Raw genomic sequence first — 18,663 nt, forward strand, 5'->3', positions numbered from 1 at the left:
TCTATTAAGGGTTGAAAAATTCAATATCCGTCAAATTGACGAGTTCCGTGGATCCAGCGTTAATCTAAAATCGAATGTACACGTGCGATAGATCGTCGACGAGGCTAAACGGCGGATTTCCAGTTTGATCGTCCGATGAAAGAGGTACCGTGACCGGAGACACGTGTTTGACGATGGGAATTTAAATATTCCGGGAATGATTACCCGTCACCGAGCATCGACTCCGTGAATTTGATCGTTCCGTCGATTCTTCCGCTTTGCCAACGATTAAGACGGAAGCGGGCAGAAGAGAAGTTTCGGCCGCGCGTCACGAAACGTCTCGAGCCAGCTCGGAACGATCGCAATTACGAAACTTTGATGGCCGGTTAACTCGTCACGCCCGCCCTTCCGCCTGCCGAATCGATCGAACCTCGGCCCAATCGCGCGTTACTCGCCGCCGCCGTATCAATTTTCAAAAGTTAAACTGGCACGGGCCTTCGAAAAACCGATTTCCTCCTCAATCCTGTCCCGCACGGACCGACGTCTGTCGACGTATCGTCCGTACCGTCGGTTTATGAAATTCGATGAAGGAGAATCGTAATTAACCGAAGATTTATTCAGACGACGTTCTCAGCGTGTTTTGAGATGCTTCGGATTTTATAGGTTTCGTAGATTTTGTAGATGTTGAATTTTAGATGGTTTTACGATGTTTGGGATTTTATAGATTTCGTAGATTTCATAGATTTTATATCTTTCATAGATGTTTAAGACGTTTAAAATATTATACATTTTTAAGATGTTTAGGACTTTATAGATTTCATGGATTTTATAGATTTTATAGATTTTATAGATTTCATAGATTTCATAGATTTCATAGATTCCACAGATTTTATAGATTTTATAAATTTCATAGATGTTTAAGATGTTTAAGACGATTAACATGTTGACTGCCGACTAGACAACTCATCTGCACTATTGCCAATAACGCCAACGAGTGATCTCATACAAACTTCAACAATAATACATGATTAAATCAAATTGGCATCTAGAACCAGAGACCTACAATTCACCTTGGCAGTCACCATGTTAAGATCTTTCAGACCACAGATTCATAGATTTCATAGATTCCACAGATTTTATAGATTTTATAAATTTCATAGATGTTTAAGATGTTTAAGACGATTAACACGTTGACTGCCAACTAGACAACTCATCTGCACTATTGCCAATAACGCCAACGAGTGATCTCATACAAACTTCAACAATAATACATGATTAAATCAAATTGGCATCTAGAACCAGAGACCTACAATTCACCTTGGCAGTCACCATGTTAAGATCTTTCAGACCACAGATTCTACAGATTTCCAAGACGCCTGAGTCTCCATAGATTCTCCAGACAGCACGGACAGATCGGTACAACGCGACCAGCGCCTCGATATCAAACACAGCCGCTCCATCGTCCATCGTTTCGTCGAACGATCGGTTCGATCGCGCGGAAGACAAACGCCGGAAGGAAGGAATAACTTTCCCCAGGACGTTACCGGCGCGTGGGACCGCGATATTTCGGTTAATGGAGCGGCGAGCGACGACTACGACGACAGCGACGACGATGGCGATGGCAACGGCCGAGCCCGCGGTCCGATATTATCGTCGCTCCGACCCCGCTAGATTTATTTCCTGCTTCTCCCTCGTCCTGTTCGAGCAGAATAAGCACATTTGCTCGTACGCGAGAACAGGCCGGATTTCAGAATTCACCCTGCAACTCCCCTTCAGCGCCGTCACACTCCTAATCGCGCAAATAACCTTCCGCCGACCCGTGCAAATCGATTCCAGTTACCGATCGCCGCGCGTCCCCGTTTCTCCTTCTACGCCGCACGCTTCGATCCGGTTTTCATGGGAATCTCGCGCTCGATTCGCCGAAGGGCTTCGATTTCCACGGTCCCGGGGCTTGGGCGATCGAACGATGGCTTTTCTTGTTAACCCCTTCACCCGTTTTCCGATCTCTCCAACTCTTAACCCATTTGCGTGAGCGCGTACATGCTGTTGTGTAATTTGTTTATCACAGAAAAAGGAAAGATGCATTTTGTGAGTGCAATGATCGTCATGTGGCTATAGGTTTTTACCTTTTCACGCGTTTCAAACTATTTTTGACGCGAGTGAAACATTTATGGTGGACCAATGAGTTTCCGACTTTTCCAATAACCGTTATAAAATTGACTATAGGAAATGCCAAAAATTCAATTGAGAAATTATTCAATTCAGAACATTCTAAGTGAAGATCTCAAAAGATGTCGACTGTCATTCCCTAGAAGTAGTGTTAACCTTGCCATACAATGAGACTCACGATGATTTCTAAATTGATTGAACAAAGATCAACGTTCATAGTCCACGAATCAAAGAACTATTTTCCCATTATTACTGTATCTTCAAATCAAACTTCTTAAAGCTGATAAATGCTCATTATTATCATTGCACGCACGGTGTGTAGGTCTTATAGCCTCGGAAATCAGTTGCGCACACGGTGTGCAATCGATCTCGAATGGGTTAACACATTGCGTACCGGTTAATTTTCAGAAAACTGAATCATATTCTTGTGTAATGTATTTTAAATAGATAATCAATTCGAATTCAATTTTATATTCTTTCAATACTGTGGTGATTAGCGAAGTTGCATAGCTAAGTGCCTTTATAAGAGAACGAGATGTCTCGTTACCGGTACGCAATGTGTTAACACGTTAAATGCCACATCGGTCCGTAGGGACCGGACTTTTCGTTCAGGCCCGGCCGGTCCGCGGACTTTAGGTTCATATTATACGACCGCGCGTGTCGGTCCTTACGCACTGATGTGAGACTAAATATTTTGCTTGGTTGACATCGGTTTTTGTTCAGTGAAGGCTTGAAAAAAAAGAATATAATATTTAAAAAAAGTTAATATAGTTTATTAAAACAAGGTAAACAGAGGTGTGGTTTGCTTTTACATTCATTGTAGAAGGTGCTAACTTTTTGTGTTAAATTCTTTGCCATCTTTGAACCTAATATTCGGGAATTATTATTATATCATTGAGAAAACTCCGGTCCTCAAGCCGATATTTCGGCTCGTCCGTCAGTGGTGACGGCCGCGTCTGGGCCTGAACGGAACGACAAGCAAGTCGGGCTGGGCACTTAACGTGTTAAGAAACGTATCGTTTCGCTAAATAATTGTAAACAACTGGTACCAAATTCTAACATTATCAACGTAACCGACGTCCGTTACGCTTGCGTTGAAAGGTTCGGTCGGCAATCGGCCGATCGTTTCCCCGGCGGCCCGTGCCAGGAGCTGTCCTCGAAGGGAAGACGCGTGTACCGCGAAATCGGCCAAAAGTTCACGTATTAAAAGCGGGCCGTGGCGTCGCGCAAGGCCAATGAATTAGAACTGGCGCTCTGCCATTTCAATCTCGCGGATCTTGCCCGAGACAAGAACGCCGGAAACTCCGCTCTCCGCTCCGCGGAGTTCCATCATTCGGCCGGGCAGGGCCGAGTTGATTAATTGCGCTGCGATCGATTGATTCCTAGGGGGGTTTGCAAACCCGGGGACCGGGAGCACGCTGCAAAGGCAAACACACGCGAGAGGGACGAGAAGGGAGAAGGGAGGGAAAAGAATTTTCGCGGCCGTATTCCCCGGGAACGTTGCTCTCCTCTTTTCCTCGAGGGTCGCCCGGGATCGGCGGACGTTGTCCGAAAGGTATTTCCCGATCGTGTAAATCATCCGGCCAGAGAAAAGGGAGAAGAAGAGCGCGGCGAGATCAATATACTTTCGAGCACTCGATGCGCGCGAGCCGTTGTTCCGTTCTTTCCTCGTTTTTTCGCCGTGACAGTGGGAACGTCGGCAGCGAAGATCAACAGCTTCGGGAACGATTGCACTGGAGATTTACAAATACGATCGGAGTCTCGACTGACGATTGTTAGACTTGCGTTGGGTGTACGGGGGTAGGGAATTGCCGATTTTCAGAGCTACTGGACGGATTGGAATGACTTTCTTTTGAAGTTATTGAATGAATGCTGATGTTTCTCTGAAGTTGTTAACTTGCCTTAGGATTTACTTGCTTACGATCGATGCAACTGGTTTGTTATTAATAGTTTATTAAGGATGCTGATGTTTCTCTGAAATTGTTAACTTGCCTTAGGATTTACTTCTTCGTTGTGATTAATGCAACTGGTGTGTCATTAATGATTTATTAAGGAGGAAAACGAAATTATATGGATGTTCTATATCAATCTTTGCTACAAAGTGTAATGATATCTCATTTGAATTGAAAAGGATCGAGCAAACGTTCATTTTAGTTAATTTCTGTTTGATATCTAAGGCAAGGGGTTAAAGAAATTGATTTAGCAATGTAGAATGATCTTTTATTGAAATGGGAGAGATGTAATAAATATTTATTAACACTAGAACTACGTACCAGTCGAAATGCCTGGTTCCGATTTGTGTTTAGCAATTATTGATATCTTCGAAGCATTAAATATTCGAAATGATTTCGAAAATAAATAGTTTCTGAGTACTATAATGAATGTCTGAAGAAACTGAAAATAATCTATTGTTACAATTTTTATAGGAATTGCATATTAATTGTATTAAATGCTCGGTAGTTTTAGTGTTAATAGACGTAGAAAATATCTAATGAATATTTGTGTCCATAATTATGAAAGAGATCCAATTCAAAATTTTCTATTTAATTTCTCTATACAAGCAGTTCCCCTAGATCAATCTCTTTAATACCCCAAAGAAATATCCATTATCTTTTCAGTAACTAAAAACAATTTCTCATTCCGATTCGTCCGTTCTAATTAAATCACACGATCGAGGTACCATTCCGTGAATCCTTCACGTTGGTTACCTCTACTCGCTACAGGCTGGCTCGAACACTTTCGCCAGCGAGCATAGCTGGAATAACGAAAGAGATTCGATAAGTTGTCGGTTCGGGGAACGGGTGTTATTAGTCGAATGAGAGAAAGGGAGCCGGCGCAATAAAGAAATATTTGCCCCGCGGGCACAAACCAACGGCCCCGATTACCATCGTCTGAATATTCCATTCGCCTGCCGGCGATCCGAGCCAGCCGAGACTTCCAAAATGATTTTTAATCATCCGCGCGCGTGTTCCCGTAGCTGCGATCCGTGAATATTCCAACGGTCCCGTGACCCTTATCGCGCCCTATCATCCTTTATCACGCTCCAAACCCGACCGAAGACGATCGTTTCGATCCGCTGCAAGTAGATTGAATGCTCGAGGTATAGAACGCACCGTCTACATTCACGTTCGAGCACCGTTCTACATCTTACAGATAAATTTAGTCTACATACACTTCGATTCTAGAACGCGCCGCGAATCAGCTTCGAAACACCGCTGCGTTCCTTGGGAAGGTGTAGCTTGTTTCCATGTTTCGATAGTATTTGACTTGTAATTCTTCTTCGTTTCCCTTTAGTTTTTCGTTAGGATATATTTTAAGTGAATTTGACCTGCATTTAACGAGTATACACTTCATTATTTCATTTTATTGCGCGCACAATGAGAGATTTTTCAAACTGAATTCCACAATTAACTGGTTGCTCCATGTTGATCAAATTGGTTGAGCCTAGCGTTAAGCGTAGCTTGCTCCTAATCACAGATAGATAACCAGCCCAGTGTGTCTAATTGGTCAGACCAATTAACTCTCTATCTTATATCTCCTTTCAGACTTCGACATCTAAATTTGAAAGCGAATAAATCGTTTCAGCTAAAGAGACGCAAGGAACGGTTCCTAACAGACTTGCTCCAGAAACCTCTGACACGTCTCACCCCTGTCTGAAAGGCTGAAACGAATCGAGCGAGCATCGATCAGACTTCCATCAGCCCCCCGAAGGAACGTAAACGCGGAGATCTCGGTCGACTCATCGATTCCTCCCTTCCGCCTCCGGTGTTGGAGCAACCTGTACATCTTAGAAGCAGCCTGAAGTGGAAGGGAGGTTAAAGGGCGAGCCTTTTGTCCCGGTTTCATTCGCGCGACACGTCGCGCAACGTGAATTGCACGTATTAGGTGAGTGCGGCGTTGCGCAACCGTTCCTCGCGAAATTGCGAGCCTCGCTTCGTCCTTCCCCGCTGGACGCGTGGTTTTCGCGCTGAAAGCTGCTTCGGCTCTGAACATGGTTAACCCTTTCGTTGCGAGGATATGTCATCCACTCGATGACCTCTGTGTACCAAGCGTCAGCGTGGTACAACGTGGTCAACGTGGTAATTGTATTTTTATTTATAATTGCAAAATCTCCGAATATGTTATGTAACACTTAACCAGTGAACTGTGTTCGAAGAGTATACACGTCATAAAGCTTGATACTAATTCTTTCAGACGAATTCTTTATTTGTTCATATAAACATGTAATTCTCCTTTTAATTAACCCTCTGTAGGCCCATGTAACTTTGAAGCTACATATTAATATAGTGGTATCTTGTTGATTTGTTTCATTTTGCACGGCAAAGTGAAGAATGAAATTAAGTAATCAGTTAACTTGAATTTTTACACGTTCAGGCGTGATAGTTCAACGTTATTGCAACTTGAAAGTTACAAAATATAAATGTTTAATGAAATTATTGAAGCTATTGAATACATTGTTAACTCGTATTCATATGTGGATATTTATTAATTTTGTACTGCATAGATTTTGTTATAATCATGAAATTCGACCCATAGAGGGTTAAAATGTACTCTACGCGCATTCGTCCTTCGACGAGTGCTCCATTTTTCGATTTTGCGGAACCAGAGGTTTTTCCAACTAAATTCCACAGTTAACTGGTTAAAGAAGAGTACGATCCGGACAATGTCAAGGTAGCGTCGAAAGATGTAAGTCACCAGTATGCACACTTTGCACAGTGCTCCGTTCAGTGGCGTAACGAAAGGGTTAAACTGCATTCGGCCGGTAAGCGAGCAGATCTACCGTCCCTCGGACAGGAATAAGAGAAAACCGGGCACACGCTCGGGCGGAACGACGTGGCTGGCGCGTGTCCACTCGAAATTACAGCGTTCTTATTCCTGTCACACCTCGGCCACCCCCTGACGCCACTGCAGAAACAATCTCGGCTCGGCGTCGCGCGATCGATCACACCTGGACCCTCGTGGAAACTTCAACTCGGGACTGTTGTGCATGATTTTCTGCGAGACGGATTGACGGTCTTGGGAACCGCGTAGAGCTGGCTGAACTTTGCGTACCGTACGTTCATTTCGTTCACGGACAAGTTCGGATGCGTCAACTCGAGCTTATGTTCACGGTTGTGGTGGGAGAATGGAGATAGGAGGATCTAGAGGGAAAGAATCTCGAGATTAAATTGACAATGAAGCTACCAGGCGGTCAGAATGATCCGTTTCTGATTTCTTCACTTTTAACCCTTTGCGGACGAAGAGTCTTCGATACAACCTTCAACATATGAAGCTAAATTATATATCAATCGACACTAGATTTACTGACATTTACTGTATTGTTCTATTGTTTTTAGGAGAATTCTTATTTGTTCATTTAGATCTTAGAAATTAGAAGTTTAAGAGTAGATAATTAGAACACATATTTGTATAACTGCGTTAATAAAAATCGAGTCAAATATTTAGCGAATAATGCTTGTAAAATTCAATGTGAGTCGAATTGACTAGTTCTGTAAATCTAGTGTTAATTAATAGAGGAAAGTACGTGATCTCTTATTGTTCGACTAATTAGATCATTTCCCATGACTCAGTCTTCCAAATCTGAACATTTCATCTCAAATGCCAACATCCGCAAAGGGTTAATCTTTAGAAAGATGACAGATATTTCTCTGAGAAATGATTGAAGAAACTTATTCATCAATACAAATTGAATTGTAAATCAATTAAGTTTTGAACAGATGCACGCTTAGTTTCTATAGAGAAATTGCAAAAAGTCAATTACTGCTCGGTAGTTTTAGTGTTAATTCGTTTACGTGAGTTCAAAGGGCACTTTTATCGAGGCACTTAAAGAGAATAGATGCAATGCGCCACTTGTAATCGTACAGTGTGCCACATTTGGCGCGTGCGCCACGGTTTGGCCACCTCTGGCGTGGATTACTGATTTACAGGGTGTCATGTGGATGATTTTCTGTGTTAAGAAATAAGTGGAATAGTATAACAATTGTTGATAGGAGGCTTTGTGTTAAAAATAGTCGATTTCGCGGCGTTCGTTGCAGCGAACCTGGCACTTTCGTCTGAGTGGTCAGATTCGAGGCACTCCTATTGGCTGGGACCCGAGCGCCCAGCGACCGGGTCGCGTGGGAGGGAGAGTCCCCTTCGGACTCGCAATTGGACGTTTCCGGACGACTGTCTCCGCCCTCTAACGTCGCGAGTGCCAGGTTCGCTGCAACTGACGGTAGCGCTGTACTACGGAGTACTATAATAATATAGAATTATATATGATAATGGTATTATCATTATAATACAGAGTATTATTATATATTTCATACGTTAGAACGACGTGTTGGAGAGCTTCATAAAAGTTTCATCGGAGGAATTACGTGTGCAACGGAATGGATAACGCGTTTAACGATTTCTGGAATAATAAGGTTTACTTTAACTCCCGTGCTGTTGCATTTTTAACTCTCGAGTACAGTAAACAGTTTCGCTGGTAGTCGTTGTCGAGTAAACTTCGATCGAGACAATGATCTACAGTCGGATAGTAACGCGTAGGAACGAATCAATTTTGCTCTATATTTTCGACTTGTTTCTCCACATCTCCAGTTCCGTAACTAGTTATAAGACACTCGGTATATTATTCCGAACGATGTTATTGCCGAAGTCGGTGCCGCGTCCCAATGAAACGAGTCATACTCGAAACTTCACTTCGATTGAAATCTCGATCCCGATAATGGCCGGTTCTGGTCTCTCGAGCGGCGTGGACAGCGCCGTGTTCAACGGGGTCGATTCACGGGAAGTCGGGCCGGATATCTAGTCCATCATCGGTGACCCCGAAGAATCGCGATTCCTATCTTCCCGCGGGAAGGGAGAAGAAACACCGAGGGACGAGTCCGAGCCGCGATAACGATAACGATCGGGGGCGGCCGAGGGAGAGAAAAAAAAAGGAAGCAACGGCAATGGCATCGGGGCGGCGCGATCGCACGCGAGGCTCATCGCGAGGGTGCAATTACGCGAACGGCCGATGATTCGAGTCATTTTCCACGTGTCCGTGAATCCCTCGGTTAACGTTGTTCGACAGTTTGATTGCTGTCACTCGAATTCGGGTGATACGGGATTTTATAGGAAGTTATGAAAGTTTGTTCTATGATTTGTTTCCTAGTTGCTATCTATGGAGGTGTTTTACTGTTAATTAGTTAGAAAAGGGGAATTCTAGACTTATTCGGGTGACACGAGATTTTATAGAAAGTTAACCCTTTGCTCTATGATTTCTTTCCCAATTGTAATCATTGGTGGTATTTTATTGTTCTTAATTGGTTAGAAAAAGGAAAATTCTAGATTTATTCGGGTGACACGAGATTTTATAGAAAAAATAACTCTTTCTTCTATGATTTCCTTCCTAGTTGTCATCAACGAAGGTGTTTCATTATCCATAACTCATAAACTATGAGGGGAATTCTAGACTCACACGAAGCTCAACGAATTTTCCAATCTCAATTTCCCTCTCCTATTTAACCACATCCAAACGACACAAAATCCCTAACTAATTTATCACAACGTTCCCCGTATATCCACTTCAAGCCCCATCGAAAATACCTCGAAACAATCCACTCGCCATACGAAGATTCCGAAAAACCTGCCGTTATTCGCCGACACACCCTGTAGAGAGCATCCCCGGCGACTCGGGAGTTCCCCAACGGATTCGCTGGAATCCGCGATCCTCGTTTCTCCGTCGATCGCGTCGCCGCCGGGAACGAACGTCGATAACAATAATTAAAATATTAATATCGAGATTCCTCGGAGTAGTTTCAATTTAATTAGAAGCCCGGTGGCACCGACGCGCGTCCCTCGTTTCTTTTGCCGCCCCCGCCGCGACGCTCGATCGATTTCGATTCGCGTTTCCGTTGAAAATCGGGTCTCGGCGCACGTAGGTATGCGTGTCAGTGCACCCGTGACCCATCTCGGTTCTTCGATGACATCGTTCCACCCTCCGCTCGCCGTAAACGTGTGACGAATATGGCGCCATGGCCGATCCAGGGGGTGGCTCTCGGGGGCGAGCGAGCGCTGCTCAGCAGTTGCGAGCGCCGGCGAACGGGACGAGGGAGTGGCGGAGGGAACCTTCGAACCTTAAACGACCGAATTTCAAACGTGCGTCGTTCCCCGGGGATTTCGATCTACCCCTCTGTAGGGGTAAGATGCTTGCGGTAAGCAGAAATAAATGCTTGGCTTAACAGTAGGTTTGCCGACATTTTCTTCTGTGATGCATGTTGCATTCGAGAACAAGTGGAGGAGGCTCTAATCCATTGATATAAGTCATGGGTTTGAGTTTTTCGAAGTTTTATGATGCATATTGTACTCAAGAAAATGTAGAAAAGACTCAAACTCATGTGTTTGAGTCTTTCGAAGTTTTATGATGCATGTTGCACTCAAGAAACAGTAGAAAAGGCTCAGACTCATCACTTGTAGCGATATGGTTGAGTTTTTCGAGGTTTCATAGTGCATATTGCACTCAAGAGAATATAGAAAAGTCTCAAACTCGTGTGTTTGAGTCTCCCGAAGTTTTATGAGCCATGTTGCACTCAAGGAAAGGTGGAAGAGGCTCAAACTCATCGCTTGTAGCGATGTGTTTGAGTTTTCCGAGATTTCATGATGCATATTGCACTCAAGAGAATGTAGGAAAAGCTCAAACTTATGTGTTTGAGTCTTCCGAAGTTTCATGATGCATATTGCACTTCAGAAAATCTAGAAAAAGCTCAAACTCATATGTTTGAGTCCTGCCTGCATCTAGCAGAAGAAATATAAACAGTTTCTGCCATTTCCCTCGAGAACTTAAAACGGGGCAACTGACCGAATACAAAATTCGATGAAAAATTGTCTCCCCACAATCTAACTCACTTCTTACCACCAACCTTTAACCCTTTGCGGACGAATGTCGACATGTCAACACTATGAAATTCCCCTATTTCAAAAACTAATAAATAAATGAATGAATTACTCAAACAGCAAGATCACTAGCTTCTTCTTTATCATTTAACCAATCAATATATAATTCAACTTCATCTGCTAGGTCATCCATATTTCAAAGAATCTTCATCCGCAAAGGGTTAATCTCATTCACCTTTAAGAAACACCCAAAATTCCAGTGCTAGCGTGAAAAGCTGCAACTACTATGTCGTCCCATGCACAACGTTACGTGCGGTGAAAACGGAAATAGCATTTGTCTACGTTATCGCGCTAAACTATCCGCTACACGGCGCCAGAATGAAGAAGCAACTTTCTCGACGAATTCCCTCCAGCCTCCCTTCGTTTCCTCGAGCCGATTTTCGTCGGGTCAAACGAAGGGTCAGATTCAGATTGAATTCCGCCGATAATCGTATATTCACCGGGGGAAAATGAGCCGAAGACGGATTCGCTCGTAGCAATTCCAATAGAATTCTCGCGTTCGTATAAATAGAATCTGTTTCCCGGTGTTGCGCAACGGCGTCGGGCGAGTTTCAGGCTGAACGATCGTCCTTCCCCGATTCGCGTAATTTCACGGGGCCGGCTTCGTTTTTATTGCGCCGGATAAATAATACAACGCCGTGAATTGTCGCGACCGCGGCTCGTGAGACGCATTCGGCGAGCCGTGGCCGCGTGTCGATGGGCATTAAACGATAAAACCGGCGGGTAACCGCGATCGAATCGGTGACAGTGTTCCTTGGGAAAGGAAAAACTCGCCGTGTGTCTTTAGCGCACGGATAATGAATACTCGGAACTGTCAGCGCGCGGTCAGGGGAACACGGAATTAACCCTTTGCACTCGAAAAATTTCTCACTAGAAATATTCAATTGATGGCGAAACCTTCAGCATATGAAGCTGAATTACATATCAATTGCTTAATTAATATAAGAAAAGAAAACTGCGGTCTGATTTCTTGCTATTCGACTAATTAAATCATTTGTTCGCGAGTTAGTCTTCCAAACTGAAACATGAAAGCTGAAGAACTGATTGATTAATGTAGGAATTAATGGAAGGTTTAATGGATAAAAGGAAATGTGAAATTCTGAGTGAAATTTAACGGTAGATTTGCGTTTGTTTTATGGTTTATTCCATTGGATCTAGGGAATTGTATTTATATGGGGAATTAGCTTCGAAATTAGAGTATTGTAATGTGCATTCGCATAATTGCACGAGTCAAGATCGATAAACTACTAAATAATGTTTATAGAATTCAATATCGGTAGATATTGTGTAAATCTAGTATTAATAATTATTTCGTTGAGGATATTACAGAATAACTGAAACTCGCATACACTTAACCCTTCGCCCTACAATTTCTTTCCGAACTGCGATCGATCTAACCACACTGTTATTAATAATTTATCGAAAACAAGAGAGAATTCCAGTCTTGTTCTGTATCACCGTGTGCAGGGTATGATCATCGATAACAGAGGGACAGCATGCAATTTGCATTCGAACGAATTGAATAATATTTACGCTTGTTAACGCACACTACCGAGCAGTTGAATTGATATTTCGAAATTCATGTATAGAAACTCTAGTGCATCTGAAGCTTTAATCGATTCGCGTGCTGCTGAATCAATTTCATTAACCATTTCTCAGGACATCTATTATTTGAATAACCGCGAGAAAAGGAGATCAGGAATTTCTTATTCCGACCTATTTGCTAGTTCCAGTTAACGATTCGTTTTTAAATACTCGTCAATAATCACGAATAGATAAAGTATCAATCCTTTAACCGTTTGCGCACGAAAATTTTTTGAAATGTACTTAACCATCAACAGATGAAGCTACATTACACATTAATTGCTTAACACTAGAACTACCGACTATTTAATACGATTAATATGCAACTCCCATAAAAATTGTAACAATAGATTATTTTCAGTTTCTTCAGACACTCATTATAGTACTGAAATGAAACTATTTTCAAAATCATTTCGAATATTCAATGCTTCGAAAATATCAATAATTGCTAAACAAAAAAATCGAAACCAGTCATTTTGACTGGTACGGTAGTTCTAGTGTTAAACAATAGCAGAAACAGAAACTAGACGCTAATTTCTCTTGCTGTCCGAGTAATTAGATCATTCGCCTGCGACTTAATCTTCCAAATATGAACGTTTCATCTCGAAATATCGACAATCTTCCGCAAACGGTTAATTTCATTATAATTTCTTTCCTACCGATCTAGTAGCTTCAATGTGAAATTCCGTTCGAAATCTGCGGTTAACACGTTAAGCGCCATGTCAGCCACTGGTGACTGACGCTTCTGAATGACTAAAAAACAATCGTAATATACAAGACAACCGATGTGAAATAAAAATGTTTAATAAGGCAACTAAGTTGATAATAGTGTAACGCAAACGATGCAACGCCAAACAATTCATAAGTATTCCTACTCTTCTTTGCTACAAATGACAAACTCTATGGGAAAACGCTTAAGATTTTCGTGGCGCTTAACGTGTTAATTCCTTTCGACCATTCGCCGGCCATTCGACGGTGCACAGGATGAAAGCGGATAAAAATTCGAAGCGACCGTGCCTCCCATAAACAACGATACCGAAGATTCGCACAGGTTCGTGCGCGATCATTGCGGATTCCCGGTTCCCCGTTCGATCTTCCCATTTCCCGGTGCGTCCGGTCCGCAGGACCGCGCTCGTCGCCCATTTCCTTCTCAGGACTCGTATTTTTGCGGATTCGATTAGTCGACGGCCGGCCGGGCGGCATAATTTCCGAATTTCTCGCTGGACGCGCGAGATAGCCGATGGTCGGGTTGCAGAGCCTGGCAATTAATCAGGCCGATTAATCAATCGGATCCCGATACGGTGCGCGCGGACGCGTGGCATGTTTACGACAGAAACTTAATTGCACATAATATCGCGCGACGGTGCGAGGGCCAGGGGCGCCGGGAGAAAAGAGTCTTTAATTGTCAATTTCGATCGTTAATACGGTAGTGCCTCGATAATGGCTCGCCGACGAGGAAAAAGGGGACGTGGAACGCTGTTGCTCCGGCCGGACGACTGATCGATGGACCAGTCTCGAGGCGGTACCGTGGTTTTCAATCGTAGAACTTCTCTGTCGAGAGTGTAGATGAACAAGTAACGAGGCTTTACAGGACAATTTAGGCAACTAGACAGTCGTGTAAATCATTCGAACGAAACACTTTTGCGATCTGTATTAAAGTTCGACGGGAATAATGACAGCGATTCGAGACAAGCAACGAGGCGCTACTGTGGTTGTCGTACAATCTCTCAAGAGTATAGATGAACAAGTGACGAGGCATTACAGAACAATTTAGCCAACTAGACACCAGCACAATTCGAACTTGGAATTGCTCCCGAGGTCTATATAAAAATTCGACAGAAATAATGACAGAAGCATTATTGAGAAGCGGTTCAAGACAAGCAACGAGGCGCTACTGTTTTTACAGAATCTATCAAGAGCAAAACTGAACAAGTAGCGAGGCTTTACAGAACGTGGTCCACTGAATCTCTCAGCAAACCTTTCCTCGACAGCCCATCGACGAAGACAACCGAAATTTTTTCTACTTCGACATCCTCTGCACGCGCTCCGCCGACATTAAGTTGTCGAACGAGCTAAGTATCATTGATTTAACTCATCAAGGAATGACGAATAGAATGCGCTTTGCTCGAAGTCGATTAATCGACCGGTAAAAATTAATTTCTCGGTTATCGTGCACGCTAGTTTGAAAACCATCGTGTCGGGATACCACAGTTGAAGTTACGCGGACCGTTTCGAGATACTCGCAGCATGAAAATGAATTTAGGAACTTATTACGCAATATCCGAGCTGTAGAGAATACCCTTTCGTCGACGAACGTGCCTCGTCACGCGAGTGCGAGCGTTTCAGTTTGTTTTTCTGCTGAGAATATCCATGAATGTCATTAACACGTTGAACGCCGCACGATTTCGTAGAACGAAATGCACAAAATGGAAGAAATAGAATATTAACCCTTATCACTCCAGGTTGTTTTATAATCTACGCAACTGTAACTAATTTTTATAGTATTCTCAGCGAAAATTATTCGATCTTTTATTCTCCTTGTTAGTACAAAATTTGGATGTGTGAAAAATCGAATAATTTTAGTTTCTTTGAGATTCATTAAAATACTTATTATTATAACTGGTGCAATATTGGAGCCTTCGGAGTTCAAAGGGTTAAATCATTCGATTAAATCGCGTTATTATTGCACGCTGATCCTGCTGTCACCGCATTCGGTAGCGTTGTTTATAATATAGAAATATCGTCGAATAATCGTCTTTCAATTGAATGAACTATAATTCGATTTAATTGGTCACCGGTGACCCCATGGCATTCAACGTGTTAAAGACCGATCCTCCGTCTCGAGCTTCGATCGGTTAAGTATCTTCGTGCATCCCCTTAACACTTTCAGAGCCACGTGTACCATATATGGTATTAATTTCTGTAAGAAAATATTTTTCTGTAGTAAAATATTAATATTCGCTTCGTCAAAAAATGTTAAACATTTCTAGTAAGAAACGAGAGATGACTATCATTCACCACTTGATTCGATATAACAAAGTTGAAAGGTCTTATGTAGAATATTAAGTTCTGTACGACGCATCGGTACGTGAAATACTGGAATATAACAGCTTGGTTCCTTAATTTACGTGTTTTCTCATTAGTTAAATTCAAAGAATGTCGTCCATATTTTACATAAAAATTTTGAATATTTCTAGTGAAAATTAGTTCGAGTGCAAAGGGTTAATACTTGAAAGAGTCCCCTTAAGAGGGTTGAACCCCAAGAAAAACCATCGATCTCATTGAACCCAGCGACACCCGCTCGGTCCAGTGTAACAAGTTTCACACGACAAACCAAAGCGAAACGAGCCGAGCGACGTCTCCTACCCAATAACGATCTCCGAGAGTCATCCCGAGCTTCGATCGAGGCAGTACCGCACTCGAATCCACGGCTCCCGATTCCGGGAACACCAAGAGAGAGAGAGCGCCCAGCGAACGATCGAAATCGTCGTTTATTTACCGGGGTAGAGCTCGCGTGCGTGCGTGCCTCGGCAAGGCAAGGCGAGGCGAGGCGAGGCGTTACGAGGCGAGGCGAGGCGCTTCGAGGCGCGGCGCGGCGAGCATGCATCACCGACGGGGATGCGGGGATCGATAACGCGCGGCACGCCGGCCAGTAATATCTGTTCCGCGGTGAAAACAGAGGCTCTCGGCGTGTCCCCCTCGTGTCCCGCGATCGGTACTCGCTCGGATCGTCTCGATCGAAAGCACGGTACTGCATCGATGATTCTTCAACCCCCCTTTCCCAGGCAATCAGACTCTGGACAAACGACAGGAACTATAGAACGACACCGATGCGACGTTTCAACGAGAACCCCGGATCAACGTGAATTCCCGTGACTCATTCGAACTTTCTGCTCAACAGATTCAACGGCGGCGCTTTGTCGATCGTATCGCAGGCCAGAGTAAACAGAGGTCGTCCCGGAGAGGCCCGATGCTCTAAATCTCGAGGCGAACCGCGAACCTCGGACTGGGACATGCTCTGGGAGCTGGTTCATCGCAGGAACGGAGGTTAGCGCGATCCAGGCTGCTAACGCGGACAGTTTTCGATGGTTGTCATCGTCAACCCCCTACCCTCGGCCGTGGTAACGCGCACTTGGCACTCGTGTTCCCGTGGAGCACTCGCGGGCAGCGGTCCCGCGGCAGGAAGGAATTGAAACCGCTGGGAGGACGTCGGCGAGAGCGGCTCGAACCGCTGCACGGGGGACGGACAGAGAGAGAGAGAGAGAGAGAGAGAGAGAGAGAGAGAGAGAGAGAGAGAGAGAGAGAGAGAGAGAGAGAGTGAGAGAGAGGGCGGGGAGAGAGAGAGAGAGAGAGAGAGAGAGAGAGAGAGAGAGAGAGAGAGAGAGAGAGAGAGAACGAGCGAGCGAGAGAGGAGGTTTCGGGGTCGGCGTGTATCAGGTTAGGTGGGAAACGTTTCAATCCCTCTCCGTTCCGAGGGGGAAGGATAACAATCGAGGGAAAATTCTTGGCTGCACGGTCCGCAACAGGCAATCGTGTGTAACCGGAACACGCCATGCCAGAGCCTCCGCGGACGACGATTAACGACCGCGAAGTAGAAAGAAGGATGGAGAGAGAATTCAGCTAGGGATGCGGACGGAGAGAGAGAGAGAGAGGGGGAGAGAGAGAGAGAGAGAGAGAGAGAGAGAGGGATGGAGGCTTGAGCTATATAACGAGAGGGAGGCGGCTGGAACGGGCCTGCGACGCGAGCGATGTACGGAATTACGGGATCGCGTGACGGCAACTGGTTAATCAGGAAGAAGGAGCCAACCGGCGGCTACCCTTTCGAGAGAGCTATGCTTTAGCGTATCCCGGGTATCCTCCTCTCTCCCCCCTTTCTCTCTCTCTCTCTTTCTCTCTCTCTCTCTCTCTCTTTCCCTCTTGTTCTCTCTGATGCATGCTGGAGAATCTGGAAACGTCTTCTAGGATTCTAGGGGTCTATCAGCGATAGAGGATGCAATGGTTGTTCCGAAGGTAGGGCACGGGATGGAGTGGTGTGCTCGATAGGTGGTTGGACAGGTGCGAAACGATCGTGCGTTACGGAGAGGGTTAGTGAAGCTTGCAGGCAAGAAGATTAGATCAGTTGGTTACCTCGCTTGGACGTGGTGTCGGCGGTGTTAATAAATCCAGGTACGGCAATCACGAGAACAAAGAGTCCACAGTGTAGCCAGAACATGTTTACGTCTTAACAACATTGTTCAATTCCATTGTACGTGACGCTCGTGAAACACTACTACGATGGCGTTGCTGGTCATTGCGCGCATTATTCCAGGCGGTACTACCTGCTCGCCGGTCGGATCATGAGTACACGGCTGACTCTCTGTGACTGGGTTACGCGCGGGTTCGTCCGTGGGAGAGGTGCCGACAGAGAAAGAGACGGGGCTGGCGAGCGACAGAGAGAGAGAGCGAGAGAGAGAGAGAGAGAGAGAGAGAGAGAGAGAGAGAGAGAGAGAAGAAAGAGAGAGAGAGACAGACAGACAGACAGACAGACAGAGAGAGAGAGAGATAGAGAGTGGCAGAGTGACGGACTGCCAGAACGAGGGAGGAGAGGCGAAGCGGGGACGGAGAGCGCACAGCCAACGGAAGAAGAAACCTGAAGGACTCGAAGCCGAAAAGAACCCCGAAACAGAACAGCGACTGATACCGCTCGGAAACGCTCGGAAATCAACACAACGGAAAGACAGATCACGCGGAGGATCGAAGGAGCAGGATGGACGAACCGGTTCACGGTGTTAATCTCCCGAGTAAAAACGAACGTCGTCGTCCTAGAGCATCGCGGGCTCCGCTTCCGGTCGCACTGAGACGCGTACACGCGATAATGCACGCTAGCGCACTGCTCCCCGAATACGAGACGACGTATCCTCTCGCGGTCCGGCCGTTCACGAGAGACACCGCCGAAGAAGGATCGACCACCCTCAGCTCGACTCGACTCGACTCAACTCGACTCGCTCGCTTGCTCGCTCGCCTCGCTCGCTC

General features: G+C 44.8%; 1 protein-coding gene across 2 annotated transcripts in view; it reads right to left on the minus strand.

The window, feature by feature from the left end:
- Positions 1-17,930, minus strand: part of LOC116425764 (mind-meld) — a 72,258-nt gene extending 54,328 nt beyond the window's left edge. For both annotated transcript variants that reach the window (XM_076374440.1, XM_076374439.1), the window contains exon 1: positions 17,779-17,930. In XM_076374440.1, the coding sequence (XP_076230555.1) occupies positions 17,779-17,863 (85 nt within the window). In that variant the 5' untranslated portion in view covers positions 17,864-17,930. The remainder of the gene's footprint in view (positions 1-17,778) is intronic.
- Positions 17,931-18,663: the final 733 nt, after the last annotated feature.

Source organism: Nomia melanderi, chromosome 2, assembly GCF_051020985.1.
Source record: "Nomia melanderi isolate GNS246 chromosome 2, iyNomMela1, whole genome shotgun sequence".
NCBI classification, from domain to species: Eukaryota; Metazoa; Arthropoda; class Insecta; order Hymenoptera; family Halictidae; genus Nomia; species Nomia melanderi.